Genomic DNA, 16,002 nt, shown 5'->3' on the forward strand with positions numbered 1-16,002 from the left:
ATATATATATATTGTTCTCAGAATTCCGCCTTGCTCTGTTTAGTTATTTTTACAGTGTTCTTTCAAAGATAAATAAATAAATAAAAGAAAAAGGAAATACTGAACTGTGAAAAGGGAGAGAGCATTAAATGTTCAGGGCTCATTCATTAACTGGATGCTCCGGTTTTCTAGAAGCTGAGCATGGTTATGCCTCCATGTTACCATACAATAACAAGGACAGAGATGCCTTAAAACGGAGGACCAAATCCAAGAAGAATAACAGCAGTAGCAGGTAATTTGGTAAATATTTCTTTCTTCTTTAGATTATGCTGTAGGTGACACAAACAGCCGAATGTCAGTTGCCTGTTGAGATTATGTCCCCGTAAATACATTAAGTGGCGATCATGATTCAGTAATGCACACATGGTCTTAAGCCATTGGAGGAAGAAGCCCTTTTGTATAAGTTGAGGGGACTGAAAAGAAAAATAGAAATGTTTTATATTTCTTTATGAACTTCTAAAAATTTTTAACTTTGCATTTCTTCATTGGTGAGTGAAAATCTGTGAAAGCTTCAAGTGAGATTAACTACAGTGGCAATATTTTGCCTTTAAAAGTTGCAGATTCAGGGCAAGTTTTCTTTAGTTCAAAATGCTGGACATTATTCACTTTATTTTTTTATAGTGAAAATTTTACAAACACTAAAGCATCTGACAGCATAGGTGATAGGATTATATATTTGACATTTAAATTAAATAAATTTTCACATCTATTTACACTGGCAGAGAGAATAAGGTTAAAACATCTTTCTGGTGATGGAGGATTATATAGTATTAAAATATTAATATGTTGTGATGTCTTCATCTTAGCCTCATATATTGCCTTAAATTCTTAAAAGCTATGAATCTTACTGGAAAGTATATGATTAATGGTCAGTGAAATCACATTAAAATCCTAAGCACAGTTTCTGATACATATAAATTTTTGTCAGTGGTATTGTTCCCTTTCTCCCCCTCTTTGCCCTAAAATATTAGTTAGCAAGGAAATATGTTTTATTAGGTACATTCAGTTATACTTTTTCTGTCAGTAAATCAAAATCATTGACATTTTCATCACTGATTTAGGGTTCTCATCTCTTTCTCCCTCTCATGAGTAACTCCCTGAGGTAATTGTTTGGATCTCCTCTGGGGCTTAATACAGACCCCTCAACAATAGGCTGTTCCCACTTAAGCCTCAAACTCATTTGTTTTTGTGTCTTCTGCCCTTGGTTCACCCCATGGTCCTTAATGTTGGTAAAATCACAGGATGTGAGCAGCACACTTGTGACACACTCTTGACTAAGGAGGCACATGGAGGACGAACCTGGTAATTACCTGGTGGATTTTCCTTGTCCTCTCAAATTAGCATAACCTGAAGGCGGTAGCCAGTAGTTCTTTGAAGGAGGATGTTGATACTAACTTGTATTATGAAAAGGCATCACAAAAAGTATGCTATGGTGCATTTTGTTACAGTATTGATTTTTGAAAAATTTGTTTGGAAGAACTTGGAGGCCTCTCAGTTCTTTTTTTGTTTGTTTGTTTTTTTAAAAACATATGTCCACAAATATATTGGCCACTTAATGATTTGAGGTTGTCAGATACCTTGAGGCTAAAATACCTTAGTAATTTATTTTTTCCTGTGGAGCAGTATTCAGTTGTGAGGGGTGGAAAAGGAGATGTTGTTGAAAAAAAAAAGTGGCTTGGTCCAGAAAAGGTGTAGGAAACAAAAATAATGAAGTGGAAAATTTCAAACCAAGAAATGAATTGTTTATATTCTCTTTAATAACCAGCATTATTCTTGAAAAGTGGCCACAATTCCTGATTTTTAGTAAAACTCTATCCTTCAGTTAATCGGTTTAGATTGCCTTCCATGTTTATAGACAGAAGAAGCTATGTAATAATAAGTACTAATGATGAATTAGTAAGTTACATTCAGTCATGTAAGGATCTCAGAGAAACTGATTAAAATCTAGAGATGGTATCAAATATGAAGCAAGAGCAGGTAGGTTTTTTTGTTTTTCTGTTGTTGTTGTTGTTGTTGTTTTGAGGCAGGATCTTGCTATGCAGTTTAAGCTGGTCTTTAACTCACTATGTAGCCCAGACTGGCCTGGAACTCATGTCAATCCTCCGACCTCAGCCTCCTGAGTGCTGGGTTTACAGGTGTGAGCCACGACACAGCAATTCTGTGTAGTTTTAAGTGTGATCACTTCCTTCATGACCCTGTTTGGAACATCTCTTATCTGAGGAGTAAGCAGACCCAACAAGAAAGCAGCCTGACCCCTGGGTTTAAGCAAGCCTTATATCTAAGGCCACATTGCTACTGGTTTATAGAACTCTTGGATAGCAGTTTATTCCTGTTTGTTTGGGTTGAAATGCTGTGCTCTTTCTTACCGAGTCTAAGGGAGTACTTTTCTTTGGACAGTAAAAAAAGAGATTTAACCATTGGGAATGAAATGCAGTTTAACAGCTGCTTATTAAAAAAAAAAGTCAACAAGAACAAATGAAACTGTGAATAATAATTGTTTTGGAATCATCCAAAGTACTGTTGGAAACTTTCTTTGTTACTGATTTTTTAGATCAGAAATTATTTAGAGTTGAAATCTAGAGCTTTGTTTTTTTATTTTTGTTTCTTTAAGAGATGAGGCCTTGCTGTGTGGCCCAGGTTGGTCCCAATGTCCTGGGCTCAAGTGATCCTCTAGCCTTAGCCTCCCGGATAGCTGGGACTCCAGGCACACACCATCACATCCAGTGTTTTATTACATTAAAGCAGGCTTTGGCACTCTTGTGAAAGAGGAAGTTCAATTCTTGCCACCACGTTCTTTTATAAGACTGAGTCCGTAGAGCTGACCAGAGGAGTCTTTTTGAGCCAAGGACTTTTCCCATTTCTTAGATACACTGAGTTTAACTTACTTACTTTTTTATCAGAATGTATTTTTAAACAGCGAAATGTACCCTTTATCAATGATTCCAGAGTTATCAAATCTTCAATGATCACATGGAAAATAATTCTGATGCAAAGTATCTCTATATTCTTACAATGCTTCAGTCAAAAATATAGATGCTTACCCATAAACAGAGGTGATGGGAAATCTGTGACCTAATCATGTTTGAAAGCCCTGCATCTCATTAATGACTAACTCTATTTCAGCAAACCAAACACACCTCAGTAACACTAGGTAGAAGTACCCCCTTAAAAACACCATGTGTTTAATATTGGTAAGTAATCATATAAAACTAGTTTCTGAAACTCCATTTAAGGTTTAGAAAGAGTGGGTTTCCTATGGAATTTGTTTAAAAGTTTATTCTGGGATTTAGAATTTTATATAAGTCTGCTTATCTATATCTCTTTAAAGAATCTAGAAATTTTTGGTAAGAGTACCCTGTGTGCTCCTGTATTCACCTTCCTTTCCTTTACTGGGGATGGTCCTGGTCTATAGTTAAACAGGGAAATACTGACCAGTTAATATGTATTTTCATCCATTTTTAAATATTTCAGACTTTGAACTTATTATCCCCAGTTAAAAGTAAACCGCCATGTGTTTTAAAGCCAAAGGTTTGCAGCACAGGCCAGATTATTGTTAACTGTGGTGTCCTGCTGGCCTCTGAAGGAGCTAAACCTGAAGAAAAATGTGACTAAAAAGGGCTGAGAGAAAAACCAAGCAAATCATTAGAAAACTTTTTAAGTTAACCAATTTTGATGTCCACATGTCACTTATATACAAAACTAATACTCTAAAACTGAAAATACTGTCATTATTTTCTCATTTGTTTTTCCTCATGAATTAAAAATTAATCTTCCAAGGGCTTAATAGAAGTTTTAGTGCTGGGCTAGAAATTTACTATTTTAAGACAAACTTCTGCCCATACACACCCATCACCCCCCATCTGTGGTATGAGTGAACTTGGTGATGGTGTCCGGACATGAGTGGCTGAGCATGCTCAAGGTAGTGTTCCTCCATGACAGCTGTGAAACTTTGTCTCGGCCTAGTAAGGTACCGATTATGTCCCCACAGAATTCATGACCTGAGCCAGGGAATAAACTTAGCTGGTTACAAGACAGAAAATTTCCATGAGAAGGGTCAAGATTCAGCCTTTTTATTGGACTGGCAGATTCCGTAAATTCATAAATGGTTAGGGAGGAGGTATGTGGGTAAGGGGCTGCATTGACTGACTTGTGACATTGTGAAAACTTGTGTATAAAGCCTTAGACCAGACCTTATTTTCAAGGTCAGCTATAAACACAGTAGTAATGTAATTTCATATCTACCACACCCTTCATCCAAACTCTCTAATCACTTCTACAGTTGCTACCTCACTGACCCACACATGTTTGGTAGATTATTGACAATCATGTTTATTCCCATTTTATAGACAATTCAACCATAGACAGGATGGGAGAAAAATTTTTTATTTCATCTGTGGTACCAGTCAGTGGCATGATTTAGTTATCCTACTGTTTTTATGTTGAAAAACTCTTCCTAAAATTACTTGGTAGCCATTCAGCAGTAGCCTCTTTCAGGACTTGTGATAAAATAGTTCATTCAAGCCAGGTGTGGTGGCACACACCTGTAATCCCAGCATTCAGGAGGCTGAGGCAGGAGGATCACTGCGAGTTCGAGACCAGCCTGGGCCACATAGTGAGCTCCAGGTCAGTCTCAACTACATAGTGAGACCCTGTCTCAAAAAACAAACAAACAAACAAAAAAGATAGTTAATTCAGGGAGCTGGAAGATTGAGAAAAGAGATTATTTTACTATTTAAATTGGTGTCCTATAGTTATCAAACAACATAAAATTTTGGTGTTTGTTATCCTTAGGAAAAAAATGAAGAGGTGGGGTCGGTGTACCACCTTCACTCTTTTACCCTTAGTGTAAAGAAAACTTTGTGGTATTACATAACCCAAATTCACATCGCGTTGTGCAGCTGTTTTTGTATAAATAGACTCTTTTATTTACTTTTTAAAAACAGGACTGGGCCAGGGCTTTAGCTTAGTGGTGCCGCAGTCTGCCTTGCAAGTGCAAGGTCCTGATTTCGATCCCCATACCAAAACAAAACAAAATAAATAAATAAAAACAGGACTTCTTTTCCACTAGGGAATGCATGCCTCTTAGTATGTTGCTGCTCCTTAAGCTCTGTTTTAGATATTTACATTTATCTAGTTTTACAGATAGACTGATTTCTTTAGGAGAGCCCATTTTTACCCCCATTCTCTGCCCTTTCTCCTACGAACTTCAGAGAGAAAGAAATTTTAAAATTATATTGGTGTTAAAATAGTCCTCTAACACAAGAATAATCTTATTTCCTTACTGTTCTCTTTCAGATCAACTCACAATGAAATGGAGAAGAATAGGTGAGTTGGGGGTTTTGGAGGTTAAATATGGGGCATTTTGATATATTTTCAAGTCATTAAGTGTTTGGTTGCTTTATTCATTCTTCCCACTTGTAGCACTTGACTTAAGAATTTACCCAGGTCAGCATAGGAGCACACCCCTGAAATCCCACCTACTGGAGAGGCTGAAGCAGGATGTTCAAGGCCGGCCTGGGCAACCTAGTGAGACCTTTCAAAAGGGCTGGGGATAGAGCTCAGTGCTAGAGCTCTTATCTAAGCTTGTTTGAAGTCCTGGGTTCAATCCCCAGTACTGAAAAAAAAAATTTTTATTGAGGATCTTCTTAAGCAGCATTGTCCACAAATCACTTATGTGGATGAGAAGCTTACCAGTCTTGAATATTAAACCTCCACCCCTCACCCCCAGCCCACTCATGAGGAATGCTTTTGTGGACTATCTCACAGCCTAAAGCATGTTAAATCATAGGAAATGTCACCGCAAGTAGTGTTTTTAAAGAATAACCTGTACCAAATGCATACAGTGGTGTCTTAAATCATATATACACACAGCATGTGCATGCTCACATACCTACTTACAATTTACTTCTAAATGAGGACTCTGAAAATCCAGGCCACTGTATGGCAGAAACAGGAGATGGTGGCCAGCCAGAGGAGGCCTGCTGCCCTCCTGCCAGCAGACTGAGTTGAATCGCTTTTACCTGACTGCCTTTTGCTGCTTATTTAAATCTTTATTTTCCAAATCAAGTGGTCTTTCCTTCAGTGATGTAAGCTAGTGGTTCCTAATGGAAACACGCATATTAGAATTGCTTATAAAATTTTTATTTTGTATGTTAAAAAAGATTTTATGTTAAATACATTATGCATATATACTTGTATGTTTTGGAGATGTGAGAACAGATGTGTATTTCTGCTGATTTTATAAAATAATTTTATTATGGAAAGTATCATATATAGAAGTACAGTGAATAATCAATACTCTGTATCCATCACCCACCTTCAATAATTATCAATATTTATGCTAATCTTCTATAACCAAAACCACCCCTTCTCCATGTAATATTTTAAATCAACTTTTCTATCTCTAGCAAAGACTTTAAAAAAAAACTTTCGGGGCCGGGGATTTAGCTCAGCAGTTCGATGGCCTGCCTTGCAAGCGCAAGGACCCGAGTTCAATCCCCAGTACCAAAAAAAAAAAAAAAAAAAAACAACTTGCTTTTACTATGCTGAAAAACAATTAATGATAATTCTTTGTGAAGCTTTAAAAAAATACACAGACCTCACTCTTAGCAATTCTGATTTAATTGGTTTGGGTTGCGACTCTGCACTCATATTTTTTGAAAGCTCCCCAGGTGATTCTCACATGCAACCAGGGATGAGAACCAATGAACAGGTCTCATTCTGGTCTCTTATCTCCCATCAACTTGAAATCTGGGCTACCCATCCAAACTGAATGGCTTTCTCAGTGCCCCCCATGAACAAGGAGATAATGTGCAATGATGGCTCTATAAATACATGTGGTTGTTTCTTGCAGAACCTCTTTGAAAAAAGGAACCTGACTCTGAAAGTCAGGATCTAAATGATACTTATGTTTTGCCAGTGAAAGGATAGGTCAGGCCCTTAACAAGCAGATAGTTCCTTGGAAGGGGCAAACATTTAGTTTTTCCAGTATAGAATTTCATATGTGTGAGAGGGTTGTGTGTGATATAGAATGTGCCTCATTGCACATGTGCTTCTCATACCTTCTTCCCTTTTTATTATTCTGTGCTTGAGACTGACCATGCATATTAGCTACTTTCCTGTCACTGGGACAAATTATCTGCCACCTGCAAAAAAAAGGAGAAGTTTATTTTGGCTCACAGTTTCATTGTGTTGAGTGTGTTGATGATGGGCAGGAATACATGGTGAAAAGCAGGGAAACTCACACCAGGGTGGCCAGAAAACAGAGAAAAAGGAGGAGCTAGGAATACACCTTTCCAAATCACACTCCCAATAATCCACCCCCTTGGACCATGAGACTTTTGGGGAATCTAACCCATAACATTCTACCTCTGGCCCTCAAAAGGTTCATGCCTTTGCCATGTAAAATGCATTTAGTTCATCTCTAAGAGTCACCACAGTTAATAGTTTCACCACTGATGAAAAGTCAAAATACAAAGTCTTCTCTGAGACTGAAGGCAGATGTAGCTGTGAGCCCCTGCAAAAATCAAAAAGAAAAATAAATATTTCATATAATCACACAGGGCAAACATTCCCATTCCAAAACAGAGAAATAAAGAAATAGAAAAGAATGGAACCAAAACAAAACTGAAAACCAGCAGGGCCACATTAAATCTTATAGTTCCGTGTCCAGCACCTGGGGCTAATTTTGACAAAATGAGAACTCCAAAGGGCTTGGGCAGCCCTGGCTTATATCCTTGCTGATTGCAGCCCACATAGCCTCTCTCTAGGGCTGACTATGCTAACTACCTGTGGCTTTCCTCAGCAGATGATTCATATTTCTGGTGTCTCCAACCTCTTCGGATCTCTACCTTTGGCTTCATTTTCATAGCTTAATGCAGTACCCTGTCAAGAGCACATTGCCTGGCCTTCCTTTGAAATCTAGGTGGAAGTATGCATGACCCCACAACTTTTATTCTTCATTCTTGAAAAACTAGTACCATGTGAATGACACCAAGGTCTGCCACCAACTTGAGTGGTAGCCAGGCCTCCTTGGACCATGGCTGCAGTGGCCTCTGAATGGCTGAGCATGGTGAAAGGAATCCTGGGGAACCAGTTGCTTAGGCAGTTCTTAAGCAGAGTGCCCTGGGACTCTCCTCAAAGGAAAAGTATATGGGTTTGTTTGCACCTTTGAGCTTATAGTGGGTGAGGTCTTTCTGTCCAGAGATGCCTTCAAAGCATCTTTCCTACTGTTCTGCTGCAAAGTATTTGAGGTCTTTTTAATGCTAATCTTTTTAGCAGTGACACTCTCCTTCTCCTGAACATTACAGATACTTCCTTTCTGGCCACCAGCAAGATTTTCCACATCTTTCAGTTCAATTTATTGTTCCTGACTTTCATTATAAATCTGGATGAAACCCAATAGTATCCCTTCCTCAACCTGAACATTGGACTGCCCTGAAATTTCCTCCACCAGATTAATTAGTTCAACCACATTTATATTCAGAACACCCAAAAGTCTTAGAACATGGGTAAAACGTAGACAAGTTGCCAAAATGAAACATATGTGGCCTCTAATTCAATTCCCAGCTGAAGCCTTATGAGCTAGGACTTTATTGTCTATATTTCTATCATATTCTTGACTTCTGAGCTAGAGCTACAGTCCGAATCATCATTAAGCTCAGTTTACGGCAGTCTAGGGATTTGTAGCCTGCTTCTCCAAACTGGCAAACAAGTTCCATGGCTTCTAAACCACATGGTCAGAATACAGTCACAGTAGTAATAACCCCACTCTCAGTACCAAAATCTATATTAGCTACTTTTCCATTTCCAGGACAAAATACTTGGCACCCACAACTTAAAGGATAGATTTATTGTGGTTCACAGTTTCACTGAGTTCAGTTCATGTTTGACAGACTTCAGGGTAGAACAACATGGTGAAAGGGCCCGGTGGAGAAAAGCTGCTCATGTCGTGGTGGCCAAAAACAGGAAGAGAAGGGAGGATCCAGGGCAAGAGTATGCCCTTCCAGATCACCGGTGACCCAACCCCTCTGACCAGGCCCTACCTTTGAACATGAGATTTTTGGGGGACACTTTAGATCTAAAACACAACACCATGTTTTAATTCAGAGCTTCTTTTGTGCTTTAGAAATTTACATTTAATGAATTACAAACTCTGCTACTTCTTGTTCTCTCATCATTAGATCTCTTCCTTCTCGCCTTTGAGTAAACTGGATAAAATGGATCTATTTCTGCCAAGAAGCCTCCTAGTTTTCCTCCCCTCTAACCTCACACTTAGGTATTTATTTGTATTATTATTAAAATTTCATCCCTTCAAGTAAAGGTTTTGTGTCTTTTATCTCTGCAGGAATGCCACATAATGTCAATGTGTTTAGCAGCTCAGGGATGAGATGTTTCTTTTCTTTTCCTCTCTCCTCCTCCTTTCTGTCCTCCTCCTTTCCCCTTCTCCCTCCCTCCCTCCCTCCCCCCTTTCTTGTTTTTGAAATAGGGTCTTGCTTTGTAGTTCAGGCTGGCTTTGAACTCACTATTAGCCCAGGCTGTCCTCAAACTCACAATCTTCCTGCCTCAGCCACCCAAGTGCTGGGATTGCAGGCATGTGCCACCATGCCTCACAGTAATGTTTATTTTTCTTCCTGCTGTGGCCCAAAAGCTTGTGCTCCATACTAGGTTATCAAATGAGTCCGTACTAGTGAGGTCCCCATCCTACAGAAATGTGTGATTTATCTAACGTGATAATACACTAAGTGCTAAGACTGAAACATGTACAGGACTCTGGAAGCAAAAATTCTAGAAAACTGGGTTTGAAATCTCCACTGGACTTCCTTATAATTTAGATTGCTTCCATATGACCAGCTAACTACTGCTTATTGAATGATTTGTTTTCTACTTTCCTCATTTTCCTTTCTTTTTGAAATTTGGTCTGATAAAGTCTTAATAATTCACTTCTGGCTGGAACATGTGAGCAAAAGATTGCCAGGGTTCTCAAAATCAAACAAACAAAACAAAACAAAAAACACTTAGATAAACACTTCCAAAATAGGAATTTTTTTCCCTCTTTGATGTTGCAGTCGATTGTACTCTGGTTAGTGTTTGTAGACAGAAACGTTTTCTGTGGCACTTTAGAGATCCTAAGTAGTTGTGTTAACTCTAGGTTATCAGAACTCCACCATGATGATGTTATACTCAACACTAACTCTTAAATAGTATGGCATTGGTGGGAAGAGGAAAGAAAAGACATCTAGAGCGGCAGTGGTGGTATTTTCCACTCAAGAGAACTGGCGTTTGTGGGACACCTAAGCTGCCCTGCAGGAGGTGCTGGGAGTTCAGAGCCTGGAAAACTGACCTCCTGTCGCAGAGGAGTATTCAGTACCACTCCAGAGGAGCCTAGCTATTGGCTCATGGCCTGTATTTCACTGCAGTTTAACTAACTTTCAGAGTTTAGCTTCCTAAGGAAACACTCCTGATTTATCCTTTTCTTTTTCTTTTTAAAAAATTATACCAATCTTGTGAAAATTTGAGAAATATAGAAAATAATACTAAAAATTAAGTCAGCCATAATTCTAGAAATCAGAGAAAACCAATAGAACTTTGAAATTTATCTTTCTAATTGTTTTTGGAAAAATTACTCTAAAATACGGTTTGGTCTAGAAAACTAGAAAATTCAGAAAAGCACAAAGAATATTAAAAAAATGACCTGTTAGAGGCCCTACAAGGGTAACAGCTGCTAGCATTTGTTCATATCCATCGATATCTTTGTGTAGTTTGTTTTTTACCAACAGATCACATATTAATTTGTACCTTGCTTCTTTTCTGTTTATGTTATGCGCATTTTCAGATGTTATTAAATCTCCATTTCTGGTAATACAGTACTTTTAGTGAATGCCCAGTATTATGTCATATTGGATATGTCATTACTTGTATAACCGAGTTCCTATTTTAGGTTCTTCCCAGTATTTTGCTAATATGAACAGTGTTTCCTTAAACTACCTTATAGATAAATATCAGTATCATTATTTCTGTAGGATAAAAATTTATGGCTGTAGAATTAATGGTGTATAGGTGTTTATGAGCTTTGGTGTTGATTATTGGATTGCCCACCAGGTGGGATACAGTTCTTTTTCTTTACCTTCTGCAAGTGAATGATACATAACATCTGACAAGTAAACAGTAAAAACACACATGGGCAACTTGTTTCAATTTGCATTTCTTATATTTATAGTGTAGTTGAACAATTTTTGAGCACACATTTGTGTGTGTGTTGCCTGTTAAAAATAACTTTTGCCCAATTTCCTACTTAGCTTATTCTTTACTTTTTAAACATTCTGTAAAATTGGGGGCGGGGGATTTAGCCCAGTGGTTCCGTGGCCTGCCTCCCAAGCACAAGGTCCCGAGTTCAAACCCCAGTAAGGAAAAAAAAAAATCTGTAATATAAAGGATGTGTATGAAAAGTATTACCCCTCTTGCTAGTGCATACTTGTCCAGTTTATCATTTAGCTTTAGGAAATCGGTCTTCTCTCACTGATTGAAATTGCTGCCTCTGATGTGTACTGAACTCAGGTTTATGGCTAAGTTTGTTTCTGGATTTGCCCTTATAGTTCATTATCTCTTCATTCTGTGCTAATAAACAGTGTTTTAATCATTGAGGCTTTATCATGTAATTTAGGATCTGGTACAGCAAATCTCTACTCTTCCCTCCATTCTCCCTCCTTTAGTTAGCTATTGTCACAAGTTTGTTTTGTTTTGACAAATTTCTGATTAATCTATCAGTTCCCTATCACCGATATTCTTGGGGGATTTAAAAAATTATAATTGCATGATTCCAGTGTAAAGTAATCTTTCAAAGTTTATGCTTACATATTAGATCTTTCCATTTAGGACTTGGCATTTATCTTAATTTCTTCAGACCTCTTTTTTCTTAATTCTTCATATTAGTACATATTTATTGTACATCTGACTGTAATTCATTGTGGGGAGTTGGTGCAGGTACCTAACACATCTTAATTCTTTTTACTTCCCCTTCCTTCTCTCTTCCGCCTGCCATCTCTTGGCCCCCTTCCATTTGCAAAATGTCTAACTCCCTGTTTTCAGACCTTTTCTGACTCTAAGCACAGTTTTATATTGTTTCCACATAAATCTTGCACGTGTCTTGAAAAAGTTATTACTCAGTTTATGCATTTTTAGAAGGCTGTTGGTTTCTCACTATAGTTAACTGATTTTGGTTAGAATGTCGGGAATCTTTGGATCTTTTACTGTGTGCCCTTTTTTATGTGTCCTTTGATTAATGATAATTCTGCTATTTCTTTCTCTTAGCTGGGAATCATTCTGGTTTAAATGCTTTTCAGTAAACTACAGCAAACTGAGACTGAGTGAATGCATGTATGCTGCAGCCAATAGGTCAGGAGGTAGGTGCTAGAATGGTCTCTTTCAAAAGAAGGCTCTGGCATCGCCTTTAATAGTAGGCGCCTATTTTTCTGGAATGGTACATGCGCAGGCCTTGTTAGAATTAGACAGCTGGTCTACCTCTGCCAGAGTCTTCTGACCCTGTTACAAAAGATGTGTGTGTGTGCTGTATTGCAGAGACTCAGCAGCCTGATCTAAGCTGTTATTTCCATTTGGCCAAACAGGATTTTAGTGGCATCTGCTCTGACATGAGAAAAATCAGGTCTCTTCTGGCAGAGTGTTCTATTGATTGCAGGTCACTATACTTGAGCTGTTTTGTTTTCCAGTTTTGACTTTTCAAATAACCAAGTTCCTTATTTCGAAGGGCTGAGGCCTGACTTTTGCATGGGGCCTTGGTTGTGGTACACATTGCACCACCCTTACTTGCTTCTGGGCTCCCTTGACCACATTCAGATTTCACTCTAGGGTGTTGTAACAATTCTACGTTTGTTGCTACATGGGGTAAGGGTACAGCCTGGATATTACAGAGGAGAGATATAGGGGTCATTTTGCAAATCCAGCCCCTACTGATGTTATAGAGGAGATTTATACTGCTAGAATTTCTGTTTCCTGTACCATACTTCTTGAGTAAATAAATCTTGCCCTTGGAGGCACTTGGAAAAGAGATATATGCTCGTTATTATTATTATTATTTTGTTTGTTTGTTATTTTGAGACAAGGTCTCACTATGTAGTTGAGACTGACCTGGAACTCACTGTGTAGCCAGGCTGGTCTCCAACTCACAGTGATCCTCCTGCCTCAGCTTCCCAAGTGCTGGGATTACAGGCATGCACCACCATGCCCAGCAGCATACTCGTTATTAATCAGTATCCAGTTCCCTACTTGGAGGACCTGGTACTCCCTCACTTTTGTCATAGGAATTAATAGTCAAAGGATGGTGTAGAACTAGCAAGTACTAGACACATGTATTTTATATTTAAAAATTAGCTCTGGAGAGGAAATATTAATGAAGTATACTTATGCATTTAATATTTAATTAAAAAGTGACCATATATCTTTAAAATAGAGCCACCACAAATTGCTATTTTTACATTGTTCACTAGATATATTATTACTACCTTTTTATTTTCTACAGAAATTTGCCAGCACAGTTGCGATGAATCTTCAAAACCTTTCAGGGCTCAAGTTAAGTTAGTAATAATGATATATTTGGCAAGTGTTTATCAAGGAATCTCCCTCCCTCCAAGGGATCCTTTAGAAAAAGGAGGAATGTACTTTTTCCCTATGAAGCAAGACATAATCTACATTTGGATTTTTTTGTTGTTGTTTAATCCAGTAAGCCTTTGTTCTCAACCCTGAACATGTCACCCCTAATCATTTTTAGGAAATAATATTTTATTCCTTAATAAGACTTGTTTCTTCTTAACATATACCCTCTTTTTCTTACTGTGCTTATACATACCTATATCAAAAATTGTTTTCATTCACTTCAAGTTATCCAAGAGGATTTATGATGGCATGTAATTGCCCAAGTCTGTGCCCACACTGAGGTAGGAGATCAAACAGTGAAACTTCAGAATTAAATAGATGACTCTCTCTTTTTTTTTGGCTGATAACCCCATTTTAATGAAAACTAGAACTCAGTAAGGTATATCATGTTAAGTAGGGTTTTACTCAAAGAGAAAAAGCATGAATTACTAGAGATACTAGATTCTACTCTTAAGTATCTACTGATACAACATTATTTGTAGGTGCCCATGGGTTACCAAAAAATGGAAGATTTGGTCTCTTCCATTATTTGGTGATAAAAGAAAAGAAGAGTTACATAGCTCCATGGTGTATGAATGAAACAGTAAATGAAGGTGATATATTCAGAAAGAAGAAAAGGTTATAATAGGCTATGAAAGCTTGAAAAGTTTTTAAGGGAACAAGATGTTTATAGATAAGGAAAGAGAAGGAATGTATTTTTTAGAAGGAAAAAAATGAGCCCGTTCCAAAACTTTAGGTGGGAGCTAATATTTGTCATGGTTTGAAAGTAGCTCAGATAAATTATCTTACAGTAATGCATTTACATGTTTGATCACTCTGGCTAAATTTTAAGTCATGTTCAGCATTACATATATCCCAGCACCTAGGATTCTCATTCTTTGAGAAATGCTTATGAAGTAAATGAATGAAAGAACCATGTATATTCTTCAAGATATCTACTTGTGAACCTAGTTTCTTATCTACCTTCTTTACCGGCTGCCATCCTTATAGTTCTTTTTTCTTTTTCTATGCACTTTTCTGTGAAAGTTTGTGAGGAAGGGAGTAATTTCAATCACACCTTCAGGAAGAGAAGTAATTGCTGTTAAGGGTGCTCCCCCCAAACATATACACACGAGCACTCACACCTCACTTGACACCACTCCCAGTCTTGACTGTATCCAAGTCAGGAAGAACCTTTGATGTAAAGACACGACATCCTCTCCTGTCTGCAGTGAGCACTGCCTGTCTATAGTGTTACTCTTGTTGAACCTATTCCCTGATTTATAAATCTGCCAATCTGAGAGAGCAACATGGATAGGATCAAGGAAGTATGAGACTGGATGCATAATAAATATAAGAAGAGCTACCTTCCATAGTAACTTTCTTCATTTGGACATTTAGTTTTCTGTCATTATGGACTAACAAGAGTTGAGGAAAATAACAGAACCACGTGGTATGTGAATATATGGTATATTTACATGTTTAATCTGTTTATTTGAAATTTATTTTGATGTTTGTTTCTGTACTCCTTTGCCATTTTCTGAACAACAACTTCCCACCAGGGATTTACAGTGTTACTCAGTTGTGTGTTGTCTAGTCTTACGTCTGTTTCTGATAATTTTTATTCTTTTCCTTTGAGTTGTCTGTCTATTCCTGTATTAGCATCATACTGTTTTTATTTATTGAAGTTTTGTGATACAGTTTAGTATCTGGTGCAGCACACGCCTTCATTATCCTTTTCCACAAATGTCTTACACATTGATGCCTCTAGATGAAGTTTCGACTAACTTTGCAGCATTAAAAAGGGTACTGTTGGGACTTTGCTTTCTTGGAATTGTATTAAACTTGTGGACAAACTTGGGGAACATTAACATTTTTATTTTGAGTAAATAAAAATCCAGGAATGTGCTATTTTCCATTCACTCAGATTTTCTTGTATTGTTCAGCAGCATTTCATAGTTTTCTTCCCACAGAGCCTTCCCAAGCTGTTTTAAGTTTGCTACTAAACATGCTATACTTTCTTCTTGATGGATGAGATTTTCAGTTTTCTGGATATGCTCCCGTCCTCCCATAAGCCCACTTCTTCACTTCCCTGTGGCCACTGCAGTGAAGGTATAGGAGGGGTCCAGGCTCCTCAGAACTGCAACTCCTGGAGATGTGTAAGGAGGGCCTATGCTTCCTTCTCGACCTTGGAATCCTTTCTACCATGGCTTCTGCGTGGTGTGAGTGCCACAAAGTGATCTGCCCTTTGCATTCACTAGCTTTATAAACTCTTGCTTATTTTTTACAAGAAAGAAAGAAAGGAAGGAAGGAAGG

At 37.9% G+C, this 16,002-nt stretch overlaps 1 protein-coding gene across 2 annotated transcripts in view; it reads left to right on the forward strand.

The window, feature by feature from the left end:
- The first annotated feature begins 64 nt into the window (after positions 1 to 64).
- Positions 65 to 16,002, forward strand: part of Mxd1 (MAX dimerization protein 1) — a 27,174-nt gene continuing 11,236 nt past the window's right edge. Inside the window, exons 1-2 of one of the 2 annotated variants that reach the window (XM_010609667.3) lie at positions 65 to 271; positions 5,335 to 5,364. In XM_010609667.3, coding sequence (XP_010607969.1) covers positions 129 to 271; positions 5,335 to 5,364 — 173 coding nt within the window. In that variant the 5' untranslated portion in view covers positions 65 to 128. The remainder of the gene's footprint in view (positions 272 to 5,334; positions 5,365 to 16,002) is intronic. The other variant, XM_010609666.2, reaches the window with a different exon arrangement.

The sequence above is a fragment of the Fukomys damarensis genome, unplaced genomic scaffold (genome assembly GCF_012274545.1).
Source record: "Fukomys damarensis isolate Sample0158 unplaced genomic scaffold, DMR_v1.0_HiC HiC_scaffold_2, whole genome shotgun sequence".
Classification (NCBI taxonomy): Eukaryota; Metazoa; Chordata; class Mammalia; order Rodentia; family Bathyergidae; genus Fukomys; species Fukomys damarensis.